This window comes from Choristoneura fumiferana, chromosome 5 (assembly GCF_025370935.1).
Source record: "Choristoneura fumiferana chromosome 5, NRCan_CFum_1, whole genome shotgun sequence".
Taxonomy (NCBI): Eukaryota; Metazoa; Arthropoda; class Insecta; order Lepidoptera; family Tortricidae; genus Choristoneura; species Choristoneura fumiferana.
Genome location: NC_133476.1, coordinates 12560215 through 12574971, shown reverse-complemented (window position 1 = coordinate 12574971; position 14757 = coordinate 12560215). Strand labels below are relative to the sequence as shown.

The 14757-nt window shown below is 39.0% G+C and overlaps 1 protein-coding gene across 2 annotated transcripts in view; it reads right to left on the bottom strand.

Moving 5' to 3' along the window:
- The window catches only part of Cht10 (Chitinase 10), a 32402-nt gene that overhangs the window by 3291 nt on the left and 14354 nt on the right, over positions 1-14757 (bottom strand). For both annotated transcript variants that reach the window (XM_074087963.1, XM_074087964.1), the window contains 23 exons: positions 14422-14496; positions 13337-13525; positions 12991-13109; positions 12317-12524; positions 9701-9816; positions 9262-9451; positions 8829-9005; positions 8216-8427; positions 7693-7971; positions 7390-7608; positions 7116-7315; positions 6724-7023; positions 6506-6639; positions 6110-6321; positions 4578-4713; positions 4304-4446; positions 3583-3765; positions 2520-2811; positions 1927-2045; positions 1705-1836; positions 855-994; positions 358-491; positions 60-271 (listed from right to left, as the gene is read on the bottom strand). In XM_074087963.1, coding sequence (XP_073944064.1) covers positions 60-271; positions 358-491; positions 855-994; positions 1705-1836; positions 1927-2045; positions 2520-2811; positions 3583-3765; positions 4304-4446; positions 4578-4713; positions 6110-6321; positions 6506-6639; positions 6724-7023; positions 7116-7315; positions 7390-7608; positions 7693-7971; positions 8216-8427; positions 8829-9005; positions 9262-9451; positions 9701-9816; positions 12317-12524; positions 12991-13109; positions 13337-13525; positions 14422-14496 — 4121 coding nt within the window. The remainder of the gene's footprint in view (positions 1-59; positions 272-357; positions 492-854; positions 995-1704; positions 1837-1926; positions 2046-2519; positions 2812-3582; positions 3766-4303; positions 4447-4577; positions 4714-6109; positions 6322-6505; positions 6640-6723; positions 7024-7115; positions 7316-7389; positions 7609-7692; positions 7972-8215; positions 8428-8828; positions 9006-9261; positions 9452-9700; positions 9817-12316; positions 12525-12990; positions 13110-13336; positions 13526-14421; positions 14497-14757) is intronic.

The window sequence follows — 14757 nt, the reverse complement described above, 5'->3', positions numbered from 1 at the left end:
GTTGTAAAATTGGCACTAAAACTTATCACTAAGGAATTTAGCTTAATAAAAATAATGACCTGATTACAGCCAGGATATTGCCAGGCTAGCTGCAAACCTTCAAAGTTCCATTTTCTTAAGAACCTGTACACAGAGCGTACGAACTTTTTCCTGCTGTCTGGAGTCGTTGCCATTTTATGCCACTTTTCATCTTCGGAGTCTTCTAGTCCACCTACCCCTAAAATAACCTTAACTCCATTTTGACGAAGTTCGGTTATTTTTCCATAAAAATCTACGACGAAAAATAAATAAATTATTAAGTATTATTTTTATAATTGTACCTTATAAAACATTGATAAGTATTTATGTTTTTCTTACCATTCTCAATGTCAAGTTCGGAATTTCCGGCGACTAATTTGTAAGACTTCTCGTCTAGATGAGCCCATGTATAAATGACATGGGTGCACATTGTTACATCCATTTGATCTGGACCAAAGCTGCCATTTTCACGCCTGGTGGTGAATATTTAATTAAAATAATACTAAGTAGTAACTTATTTAAAATAATAGGTAAGTATATATGTATATATATATATATATATTTATGTGTGTTCATCATCCCAGCCTATATATGTCCCACTGCTGGGCACAGGCCTCCTCTCAGAACAAGAGGGCTTGGGCCATAGTTCCCACGCGGGCCCAGTGCGGATTGGGAACTTCACACGCACCATTGAATTGCTTCGCAGGTTTGTGCAGGTTTCCTCACGATGTTTTCCTTCACCGCAAAGCTCGTGGTAAATTTCAAAATATGTTTATTTATATATAAATATGTAGATTTTTACCTGTAAAATTATATATAAATATGTAGATTTTTACCTGTAAAAAGCCCAGTCAGTAAAATAACATCCAACAACAGGTTTGTCCTCTAATTTTGCGATAGCATTATTTTCTTCTTCAGTCAGTCTCAGGTTGGCTCTGCTCTTGCACCGAGATTTTGAAGGTAGATCGCAGTGATTCTGTTATGCAATTATTTACTTAGTATGATAAAAAACTTTTACCGAACCGAATATTCGGCATAAATACAAGTCTGACTGAACTTCTTGTCGCAAAGCGCGCGGATGGAAGCCTAACCCTCCCGCCCGCTACCCCCGCTGTTGTTCTTGCATCATCTAGTAAATAGTAAAACTTCAACACGTGCGTTTTTTTGGTTATTATTTATTTCAAAAGTCTCTTTTAATGAGTTTCTTTTAACATAGCATAAAGCTTCAGTGTACCTCATAAAAATAACACATTTAACACCAACTCAGACAAGGCTCAATACAGTAAAAAGTTCGAGTACCTACCACTTTGCCGAACATTCGGTGATTTAGCCGAATATTCGGTAAACCTGCCAAATATGCCAAATACCGAATATAAAACGAATATTCGGCCCAACCCTAATGATAAAGGATATATTTATCATCAGGTGTTGCTTTAGCGATACATAAATGTCTTTCTGCGTAGCAACTATTCGAACATATAAATATTATTCTCATCGATATTATGTGATCTTAATATTCTGCTTTACAAAATTATGAGAAATGATAGTACGAGAAAAATATATGCGAAAAGTAATTCGATGATATGATGATTCTGCTCAAGGTTGTTATGAGAAACGAAATTATGAGACTCGATTTTATGCAACACATTAGTGAACCTATATAGAGATATGAAATGCTAACTTTACCCCGTTCCAATGTAGTTGCGCCGGGCAGTTAAGTTGCATGTACGCTCCGTTTATACAGAGATAGTATTTGTTGCAATCAGTGTCGTCTCCTCTAAAAGTCATTCCGGAACATGGCTTGCCATCCAGATAACCCTTTTAAAAAAGATAAATATTACCTAAACAAATCCAAAAATGAATTACTTATACATATTTATTAAACGTTTATTTTCAAAGTAAACTTACACTAGATTGACTGTCGGAATCTATTTCGGTAATATTTGGCTCCTGCTCAGGTTCTGACTCGCCTGATGTATCGGGTTCTCCTTCTATTGCGACTGTCGTTGGAACTGTTGCCCCTGGTACTGTAAATGCAAATATTTAGGTAGATGTAGAAAATAAATGAGTCTTGTTTGCGAGTCTGAAAATTTCTGAAAATTATTAATAGCTGTTGCCCGCGACTCTGTCTATAATGAATTCGTTACTTAATACATTTTTTCCGGAATAGAAGTTATCTAATATCCTTCCCCGGGACTCAAATGATCTCTATACCAAATTTCATCTAAATCGGTTCAGCAGTTTAGACGTGAAAAGTTAACAGACAGACGAACAGAAAGAGTTACTTTCGCATTTATATATTAGTTTGGATTTTGGCTTCGGAAAAGTCAGAAAAGTTTTTCGACGTTTCTACCGTATCCTTGATAAATAACACTGCCATCTATCGGCATTGTAGTAATTAAGATAAGGTTAAGATTAGGCAAAATTGCTAAATTCCAAAGATTCATAAAGTATCCGTATAGTAAAGACATCCGATATTACTATCCATTAATTTCTCTTACCTTCCTCGAGCGCGCAAGGCGGCGGTGCTATCTTTTCCCTCAACACATGGTTGATGTTAGCGAGCAGTGGGCTCTTCCCGCAGCCGCAGTACTGCCCCGTGAAGTCATCGAGGTCCATCGCCCACACCATGCCGCCGCCAAGGCCCATGGCGCGGATGTACTCGGCCTTGTGACGCACCATGAAGTCATCGTCGAAGGAAACCCATTGGTCTTCCCGGGTGGCGTAGGGACCAATGCGGCCGCCAGGGTCGCGCGACACGCGCCAGCCGTGGACTCGGATACGCTCGCATATCTGAGTGAGAAGTATTCGGGTTTTTAGCAGTTTAAAAACATAAGTTTGCAAAATTCACCACCTTGACAAAAATGACTGGGATTTTAAATTTTTTGTGTGATCAGCACAAAGACACCACACATTGGCAACCAAATCTCAAAAAAATATCAATGCCTAGGATTGTGCGGCAACCGGGTCGTTTACCACTCACTTAAATTTTAGGGTTCCGTATCCAAAGTTATTTTAAAAAAGTATTTTTATTACTCATTATTTAATTATGTATTCGTGCACTATTATTGTTCATCTAAACTGCCATTACCTCTATGTTATTATGTTGTTTTATATATTTTAAAAGCTTTTATTTAACTTGCAATATATGTATTTATGTATCTGTGTATGCGCGGGTCAAATCTTGCAAGTTTAATTTAACCCACTTTCCGATTTCCGATAAAGCTGAAAATTGCATACATGTACATGGATGAATATGCAATATTATGTTAAATTAAAATCCACCGGTTATCATGTTTTAAACCTGTATTTTACTCGTCATTGACAAAATTGTCCTCCAATGGACATGGACTAGTTCAGCGTTGTTTTAGACAATAATTCTTTTACATTCCAAGTACCTACCTAGATAAGTACCTGCTCATTCGTTAATGTTCTTCTAGTCTTAGTTTTATGAGAGTTAGTTAACTTCAACCCTCCATTCGAGTTCATTAGTGCTTCCGACCAGCAAGGAGTACTGCTCTTAAAAAAATCCCGTAGCTTCTTCACTGAGGTCGTTATAATTACCTCATAGAAAGCCAAGAAACCTCTGGCTCGGGTTTCCTCTCCTGGTTCGCCGCCGGCGTCGGCAGGCGCGCCGAGTCCGCTGGCATGTCCCACCAGCGAGAACGACTGTCCGTAAGCTGGTAAGCCTAGCACGAGCTTACTTCTAGATGCGCCCTTCTGGACCCAGTAGTGCACGGTGAAGTTCTGTGCAATAATGAGAGCATTAGAATCGACCAACATAAAAACGGCTAACATAGCTAAAATATGATGGTGGTACTTTAATTTATTGCGTTAAGATTCCATCCAACCCTTATTTTGCCCCTTTAGGGATACATTTCCAAAAACAGCTTTAAAGGTTTTATTTTTTATGTAAAGTTTTAATTCTCATTTCACATCCCTTTATGTGTTGATTTTCAAAATCGATGCATGCCTGTTTTTAAGTAAAAATATAATTCATGCTCGTAACATGGTTGCTACAAAAAAAACTAATGACAACAACATTGTATTAGCAACAAGCATTACCGCCAAGACTCTACTTGTTATACTTAATTAACTATCTTTAAATTTTGTTTAACACACTATTGTGTCTCTAGATTGCAATTTAGTAAGTTTTTTGCTGTGTTTATTTAATGACGCCAAGTTTTATGATGAGCCTTAAGATTCCTATGGTCCTTCGAGTCGGATGTGATTATAGAATGCCACAATTTGCATTAAAGGAAAAAATCTAATTTCTGACACTTACAGCGTTGAAAGTTGCATCATCGTCGTCTTCACGTGCGTACATTGGCGCCACGTGACCAGTCTTCTTGTCCCACTGGCCATGGTAGTCATATGTCATTAGGGCTATCCAGTCCAAATACTTCGACAGGGCCGGCACGTTGTACGCTGTTACAACATACAAATTACTTTTCAATTGGTTCAAAAAAAGATCGGACAGTTTTGTCCGACAAATGTCTGAAGTCTGACGGAAAATTCTGGAGTTGTCTAAGTGTTTAAGAAGAATAAATTAAACTTGCCGTAGTCAATGACTCGTTTGCTGCCAGAAACTGCAGCAGACAGCAGGAGACCGCGTGAATTGAAGGCTGAGCGTAATTCCTTTACCAGGTTGGCGAAACCTTGTTTGTCGGAATTGGGTCCCTTTTCACATTCAACCTGCAATGACGTAACAACGTTATAAAATATTTGAAAAGGATTCGAGCTTAGATCCAATGCTCTTTTATTTATTATTGGACTACAGAGTTCATATCCTTTTCTCAAAATACAATTTTATTGAAAGTTTATTTAGTTACGTCCGCGTAGAATTCGGTTATAGCTATCCCGCGGGAACTATGCAATTTTCCGGGATAAAACTATCTCGTATGCCCTTCCCCGGGACTCAAACTATCTGTATACCGTATTTCATCCAAATCGGTTCAGCGGTTTAAACGTGATGAAGTAACAAACAAACAGACTTACAAACTTTCGCATATAAAATATTAAGTAGGATACTGCTAAAAAAACTTACGTAAAAAACAATCAAGTTTATCGGGGCCAATGTACAAAAATTATCGTTGCAAATAGGTTTCGTAAGTGCCAAAGTCTTAGTTATAATATGTATAATTCATCTCGTCTCGACCTGTATACGTCTGACTGCAGGACACAGGCCGCCTCTCAGAATGAAAAGGCTTGCATGGGCCACAGGTCCCGCGCGGGCCCAGTGTGGATTGGAAACTTCACCCTCATTATTGAATTTCTTCGCAAATGCGTGTGCTGGTTTCCTCACGATGTTAACATTCATCGTAAATCATCATCATCATCAGCCGGAAGACGTCCTCTGCTGAACATAGGCTTCTTCCCCCTCAGACCGTCACAATGAACGACAACTCGCCACTTGCATCCACCGGTTTCCCGCAACTCTCACGATGTCGTCAGTCCACCTGGTAGGACGCCTGCCAACGCCTCGTCTTCCGGTTCGTGGTCGCCACTCGAGAACTTTTCTCCCATTTCATCGTAAAGATCATGCTAAATTTCAAGGGATCCCTTTCGTTCGCATGTTTTTTTGACCTATTTACATTTGGTATAATTTATTTCGCATAATTTGTATTGGCAGTACACTACAGTCGCATAGTAATACTTTGGCCACTACTTTATTTATTTGGCATTACGGTTTTAGAATAATTTTAGTTGGACTAATATACATTTGACTAATGTATATTATATTACACATCTTATTATTTAGGCTAATAAAATGATTATTTGACATATTTTACAGAAAACATAAAACGAATGATAAGATTATGTTATCAATGTTTATGCTTTTAAATGTAATGCGTAATAATTTATGCCCAAAGATGATTAAGTATACTGTTAAAAAAATTATGCGTAGGTAACAATATTTTGATATTGATTTTAGGCATTCCAACAGTGAACCAAATTTCAAATGTAATTTCGTACATACATATAAACTCCGAAAATCTTTGAACTCACGAACGACCCTCTGTTTGAGAGGTAATGTCAGCCAAGCCCCAGAATTACGTTAAGTAGAGATCGATATTGATGATGAACTTACCTGCCAACATTTTGGATACTCCCAGTCCAGGTCAAGACCATCGAAACCGAACTGGTCAATGAAGTCCACAGCGTGGATGACAAACTTCTTCCTAGCCGAAGGATTGTTGACGAGTCGCGAATACTTGTCACCGGCAGAGTCGTTCCAGCCTCCAAGACCGATGAGAACCCTGACACCTCGGTTCTTTAGTGATACTACTTTTTCATAGAATTCTGAAGAAAATAACGACAGCGTCTTTATCATTACCAACATCTTGTTTCTTAATGATCTACCAATTATCCATGAATGACAAAGTTGATCTTATTTTTAAGCCTTCTCTTTAGGAACGCACGATACTCGAATTCATATAGCACTTTTCTCACTAACACTCAGAGAAAAGAGTTTGCGATTACTTACTGTTCTCAACATCCAGCCAAGTGTCATGTGGTTTGATGACCAGTGTGTCAGCGTCGAGTACAGCAAATGCATAAACAATGTGTGTACATAGCGAAGGGTCGATGTCACTTGGAGTGTACTTTCCAGATCCGGTCCTAAAAAAACCAACCATAAGTTTACAAATTGTGTTTCGGATTAAGTCGTTACCAGTGTTTGCTGAATGACGATTAGCAACTTACCTGTACCAAGCCCAATTGGAATAATAACACACAACTTTGTATTTCTCTTCAACTGGAACAACTATAGGTCTTTTAGTAGTTTGGACCATAGAACCTGTTTGTGGAGTGGATATAATTGGCCTCATGGTCGTTGTTGGTTTCTTTGTATAGCCGGGTCTGACTTCAATATCTTCGAGATCATCATCAATGTCAATCGAGGGATGTGGTGTAGGCTTGGGTTGAACGGATTCTATTTCAATTTTGGGGTTAAGCAAACCTTTCTTTATTGTGTTTAGTAGTGGGTGATTCCCCTGGCCACATCTGTAACCAACGAAGACAATTACCTAAGACTAGTTCGACAAAGTGACTCTTCCTCTAATTATATAACTTGGAAATTAAATGCACTTTTTTACCTGTTCCTGAAATCGTCAAGATCAAGAGCCCAAATCATACCACCTCCAAGGTTCAAGGACTTAATGAATTCTGTTTTCTTTCTTACTATTTCCACGTCGTCAAATGAAACCCACTGATTGCCCTTGTATGCGTAGGGACCCATTCTTCCATAGGGATCTTTTACAACATTCCATCCTTTATTTCTGATACGGTCACAAATCTGGAATAAAGTGTTGATACAGTTGTAAATTTTTAAATTTGTTACCAGTATTTACTTATGCGTAATAATTTTACCTCATAATAAGCTAAAAAGCCTTTAGCTCTGGTATATTCTCCTGGTTCGCCTCCAGATATGGCAGGTATGTTTAATCCCATGGAGTCTCCTTTGTCAAGCAGATCTGGATGGGTGTCCCATCGTGTACCAAGTGTAAAGGTTTGACCGTACATCGGAATACCCATCACAAGCTTCTTTGATGGCGCACCTTTGTTCATCCAGTAGTGAATGGTGTAATTCTACAATGAAGATATAACATGACATACTTTTCTGCCTCAAAATAAATTTTAACGCGGGGCAAAATTAATTTAAAATAAACTTACGGCATTGAAATAAGTAGTGTCATCATCCGGATGATAATACAGCGGAGCTACGTGCCCGGTCTTCTTGTCCCATTGGCCGTGATAGTCATACGTCATCACTGCAATCCAGTCCATGTGCCGCGCTAGGACTGGCACGTCGTAGCCTTCGTCAATTACCTTCTTGTTAGGCGACACGGCGGAAGATAAGAGCAATCCTTTGGGTTTAAGCACCGCTGATAGTTCACGGACCAAGTTTGAGAAGCCTTGTTTGTCAGACTCTGGGCCCTTAGAACAATCCACCTGAATAAATTAAATATTATGTAATTATTTATTTATCTATTCATACATTTTGCATTTCAACGTCTAAAGAAACGGTTTACTGAACAAATAGCTCAATAACATTAAAATTTGTATTTGATTCAGGCATTTACGAAAATACACGATCCAGGAGGAACAATTTGCTCCAAAAACTACATTTCTGTATCCAAACTGCAGTTTAAAGCATGAGCCAAAATTCCTAATGAATAACAACTCACAAACTAACCTGCCAGCACTTGGGATATTCCCAGTCCAGGTCAAGTCCATCGAAGTTGTATTTCTCAAGGAACTGCACAGCGTGAGTAACGAAGCGCGCGCGCGCTGCTGGGCTGTTCACCAGCTTAGAGTACTTGTCTCCTGCCGAGTCGTTCCAGCCACCCAGAGCTAGGGATACTTTGATACCGTATTCTTTGTATTCCACTACGCGGTTGTATAGTTCTGGAAGGATTATAGTGGCCTTAGTACGGAATATGGAAGAGTAGCGGTAATATATGTACGACATTTTTTTAAACGAAATATATAATATGATATATAGGCGTATGATATATGATGGATGGGGGATGGTGGGCAAGGATACGGATGTATGAGAGGAAATCGTGGAGGCAGTTCTCCGAATGGAGTAATCAACTGCCACCCACGAATACACGCAACACGGAAATTACAGGGTCTCCTGATGGTAGGTACTTTTAATGATAAGTAAACGTGACTTTAGGGTTAGATAGTTTGGTCTCGTTGTTCAATTCAGTCCTTGACATATTCATGGAAATTATTGACAGACATCATCTACTTAATTGCTGTAGGATAAAAAGTTTAAAGAGCGCAGAGTATTCAAAAGTTACCATTGTCAAAGTCCGCCCAAGAATCATGCGCTGTGATTAGGCCGTCGTCGCCAAGAACCGCAAACCCATACACGATGTGGGTGCAAAGCGAAGGGTCGATGTCTTCAGGCCCATACTTGCCGGGTCCAGGCCGGTACCAGGCCCAATTGGTGTAATAACACACTAACTTGTATTGAGCTGAAAAAAAATAAGATTAAAACAAAATTAGATTTAAGACTTTTGTTCTCAGTGACTGGTATGATATGTAAAATTGTACCTAGAGCCAAATTACATGGAAGTTTTGAAATAAGTTTAAATTAGACGCGATGCTATGTGGCAAAATGAATTTCAAGCACAGATATAGTATCTCTAAGTAGTCTGTGTTCCAAGCATAAAGAAACCTTATAGCACATGTAGCATTATACTTGATCTCCATTATAAGCAGTGTACTTACTATTCAATAGGGAAAGCCCTGGCAACGGTAGGGTAGGCTTGTTTGAGATCGGTTTTGCTGGTTTTGGAGGCTGTTGGGTAGGCCGGTGCTCAGAACTAGGCTTGGAAGGCATTTCAAATGGTTTCGGAGTAGTCATAGAACTCTTGCTTTTGCATTTGGCGTTCCTTGGCCAATCACAAATTTGTTTATCCTGAAAAATTAAGGAAGTATAAAATGGAATGAATCTATAAGAAGGTTACACATTTCATGAAATATTTAACGAATTGATTACTGAGGTCAAGTATATCGTATTTTTGTTGCTTTCGTCTTGTGCCGTTGCCAATTTTGTTGAGACGTTTGAACGCACATGTGCGTTTTCAGAACGTGTAGAAGTCTTAAGTTTGACTACCGGCAACAAATGCGTTAAAGTTAGTACATTCTTTATCGATAGTTTAAGTACCTCATTCCAGTGTAGCCCAGCACTGCAAGGGAATTCTTCAAACTTGCCAAATATACAATGAAGATACCGCGTACAATCTCCTTCTACCTTGCTGTATTCTCCATTATTGCAAATTTCTGTAAATATAAAACGGCCCTTAAGTAACTCACAAGCTCTATATAAAGCCATATAAGTAATGGCCAGTTACACCTTGTCAATCACGGCTTTGGCTCTATAAGCAAGTGTTAACAGACCTCTATCGCAATTTATAGTGTTACTATACCGCGAAGTACCGAATACCCTCTGATTACGATCAGAATCATCAAAATCATGTTATTAAAAAAAATTTTTTTTGACGACCTGACGACCTGACGAGAACCTATGACTACAAAGCTTGAGGTCCCGGGTTCGATTCCCGGCCGGGGCAGATGTTTTGTATGATTAATACAAATGTTTGTTCTCGAGTCTTGGATGTTTAATATGTATTTAAGTATGTATTTTTATATTTATATATATAATTATATTTATGTATATAAATACATACGTTTATGCATATAAGTATGTGTATCAGTCAAATTAGTTTTCTTTCTAAAATATAGAACAAGAATTTGATTAATCTAATCATCAAAAATTCCTGACTTACTTTAGCCGTTAAAGAATTAACCAGCCAATTTGAATTAACGACACAAATAAGTTTTTACGCTTTTGTCTTTGTCTTTTTAAGTCTTCGTTTATTTTGTTAACTAAAGTTACCTACTGTAAGCTTTTAAAATAATGACCAATGCTAGAGCAGCAGGTAGTTGAGTTTGTATGGCGGAACCTCTTGCTAATGTTTTTCAGGATTTCTTAACTGTGATTGACAGATGTTTTCATACATACATTGGTCGAAGCTTTAATTATAGGGGGAGTTCAGTTTAAGTAACACAACCATCCCGCTGAAATATTCGTGAACAATTTTATGATACCTTGCAGCTGCTGTTATAGATAGAGGATAGAGGCTTAACGCTGTAAAAATGTACAATATACCATCTAAAACTTTTCAAAAGAAAGAAGGGAAGAAAGAAAGAAATATTTATTTTTCATAAAAAATGTACACACATGGTTGTTATTCATTATACATACAGAGAAACGAATTAAACGAAAGCCGAAAAGGCTATAATGCCTTGATTTACATGCTCTGCTTTACATCAAAAACTTTTAATTATAATATCTACATAATATCTACATACATGCTGTATTGCTTTGTAAATACAGTGAGCGTCATGATAGCGGATCAGTTTGCGTTTGCGTGCAGCTACTTATTGATATAAACTTCAGTGTTTTTCAATCTGTAGGTTGCGACCCCCCGGGGGGTCGCGGAGGCCCCTTAAGGGGGTCGCAGTCGCAGTATCTTTTAAATACTCTCCCAGTTATTGTGCATGATTAAATATTCAATGTTTGTATATCAACGTAAGGTAATACAAATAACTGCGGGAAGAGAAGCACGGGGTCGCCAAATATTTTTCAAACCAATGGGGGTCGCGTCCTGAAAAACTTTGAAAAACACTGATTGATATACTTAAACTGTGCCTACAACATGCTTGCTGAAGCACTTTTTAATACGTTGCTAAACGACATTATTATGGTAAACTCCTGGAAGAGCTTAATTCTATTACACAACATTCAAGCTTTATTTAATTTGCGTACGTAAGTACTTAACTGTACATTATTTTTTGCGGAAAAAGAGAACGTGCCGCATGCAGTATAGATGTACACGTAATAGGTGAGGTAAAAAAAAACAGGAAAAATACAAACAAAAGCGTTTTATTAAAAACGAGTTAAAACTTTGTACATACAATAATATTAGTAACAATAGATATAATCTTTATGATAAAGATGTTAATTAATAAAAACAATAGTTAAACACAATAAAAAACAATAATAAACAATCTCTCTCTAACGAAGATACTTAGGAACTTTACTACGTCAAAGCCAATCACTGCAGGCAATAGCATTAACAAAATGATAAAAACGCTACTCGTAGAGGCCGGGTAGCTCTACGAGCGTTTCAACCGACATCAGTTCGCTGTCGCTTATGTCCATTGAAATTACTGAAGAAATGAGTCAGGTAGAATGGAAGGTTTTTATAAAATGATATGGTGTGCATGCGGTACACAATTTCTTGCTTACAGTCTCTTATTGCTTCAATATATGCGACAGGAAACTGATAGCTCGCAAAACGCTCGTAGAACTATCCCCCGGAACAATGGTAGAACTTGCCTGTCCATATTTTAAGCAAGGAATGGCTCACTGGGAAATATTCTTATAATATGTCTGGGGCGTGCTGTGGCGATCGCTTTGCTATTGATTCAGTGAGACATAGTCAGTGTGGCGACACACATAATGCGGCGATTACACTGAGTCGTTCACCTAACGCGGTCGCCGAACTTGCTTCAAACTACTTAGGCCAACAAACGTCGTCTTATACTACCGTTTTCCTTACAATTTAGCGGTCGCCGCATGCAGCATGGGGGGAACGACTTAGTGTAATTGCCGCTTTAATTTCGATTCCACGAAACAATCACGCCAAATGAACACAGATCCCAGAAGAGGAAATTCTTTGAGTTGAACACATAATCTTGCTCTGGCAGTACTAACTTGTCTGTTCCACGAGCTGCATGCTGGTTCCGTCAGGTTTCACGGCCTGGCGGCGGCCGCAAGAGTCCTTGTTGGGAAAGTCGCACTGCGAGAGCGTCGCGCTCCACACCAGGCCGGGCGCGCAGCTCTGAGCTATCATCATGCCGTTCACGCACACGAAGAACTTTTCGCAGTGTGGGTGCGGGTGGTATGTGCCCGTTTGGCAACGCTGGTGGGAAAAAATGCAGAGGATTTAACGATGTTGGCTGAAAATGCTTTTCTTTTCTACGCCACATCAGTTACAAAAGCCGACGCTCTGAAGGCTAAAGTTGCAACGCACTACACTTTATATGCGCTGACGGGTATATCGTATTAAATCATTCAATTACCTACTGGAACAGGAAGGTCTAAGTTTAAAATGGTGTATTAGTTGATATTTACCTAAGCTGTTGATCTGGGATTGCGATATCTGTCATCGACATTGGAAGGAACAAACTGATGATAATCAAAATGCGACTTTTTCATTTATGGTTTTTCTAGCTTAGATTAGGTAATTTTTCCGCTAACGTCCTAATAGCTTTGAGATCTTCTGCGTTTACGTAACGTTTTAAGATAAAGCTTGCAGAGGTGGGTCTTTTGGTAAGAAATCACGCTAGTATTACAATTTAAATTTAGAGCATATATTTTTAACTTACTTCAGGTTTCGTAGTTAGATTTTCCGTTGGTTGCGTAACGGGTTTCGAAGTGGGTCGCGTCTGTGGCTTCTTTGTAGTCGAAGGGTTGTAGGATGGTGTCTTCGTTGAACCAGGTTTCACTGTTCAAACAACAGTTCAGTGTTTTAATACAGGCATTCTAGCGTTCTTTTGTTATTGCGTAGTAAATTTTGCCACATTTTCCGGGCAAGTCTCGTTTCACTTAATTTTATTAATGGTCGAATTGGCTTGAAATTTAACATATGTCGGTCTTGTACATAGACAAGATGACAATGCAAGTTTAGTCAACAAAAGTAGAATTAGCAAAAAAGCCTTCTACATAACTTACCATCACACATAGCAAACTCGGCCCAGTCGCATCGGTTGGTGCGCTTGTCCCAATGCAAGCCCGGCGGACACAGCTGCTTGCGCCAGCGTCCGCTCACGCAGAGCAAGTACGAGTCGCATGAGTCGGCTGCCGCGAGCGTCTCGCTGGAACTGCACTCGCCGTCTTCCGATGCGCTGTGGCTTGCTTGTGCTAGAGACAAAGCGATGTGATTGATATTTAGGGGCTGTTTCACCATCCATTGATTAGTGTTAACTGACGGTTACATGTGATGCCGTCTCTATTTGTTTTATTCTAATAGACGGAGACGGCATCACATTTAACCGTCAGTTAACCCTAATCAATGGATGGTGAAACAGCCCTTTAATATTCTATCATGGATATTAATTCATAACTAATACTTAATCTTTATCTTGATCTTAATGTGGGCGTCGAAATGTATCGCTTTGGATAAATCGCGGAATATTGTGAGTGTTGTGTGGCGAAGTGATGACCACCTGCTTATTAATTTGAAGTCGGTGACAAGCACAATAAGTAGGTAGTATTTCAGGCAGATCAGCAGGTATGGCGAATCTACCTACAGAGAAACATTTGAATTCGATTCGATTCGATTTTCTGTGGTAGAGCATTAAATAGTTACTTTCTGTAACATCTCCATGTACAGTCGAACCATTTGATTCCGGACCCACCGTAGAACGTTCTCACAGTAAGTGTCATCATAATAAATTCCCTTGTCAAGCAATGCGATGCCACTATGACTTTTTCTACAGTGGGTCACGATTCAGTAGGTTCGAGTTGGTGTATTGTTGGTTCGAGTTTACATGCCCATCTATGTTTTACTTTTTTTGTCTTTTTATAAATGTGGCGTTTCATGATATGCCTATGAATTTCATGATCTGCCTAAACGTCACTAGGTAAATCGTTAAACGGTGAGTTTTGAACGATATAGCGGATGTCCCTTAGCCAATTCATGAAATGGCGCCATTTCACGATATGCCTAGGAATTTCGTGATCTGGTGAATTTTACGATCGGACGCCGACATCTAATCTAAAGTAAAAAGCGTATGTTTATTGATTTTAGAACTTACTCGTCATCGTGGTAGGTGGTCGAGTAGCAGGCCTAGTAGTTGTGCGTACCGTCATTCCGGGTGTCGTGCTTGAACCTGGATAAAAATCTTGCATTACGTGACTTACTATGAAACCAATACACCCGACGATTATTTTCTGTTGTCTTGAGATATCTATAATTTAAATTGGGCTAGTCACACTGTCGGCAATGGCGAATGATATACTAATTGTATGTAATGAAACCCGAAATTTGTGCGAAATTATGTTAACTCACTTGCGGCCCTCTATGACTATGCTTAACCGGCGAGGCGAGGGCACGGCGTGAATATTCTATTTGGAACATGAAACCAACGTGA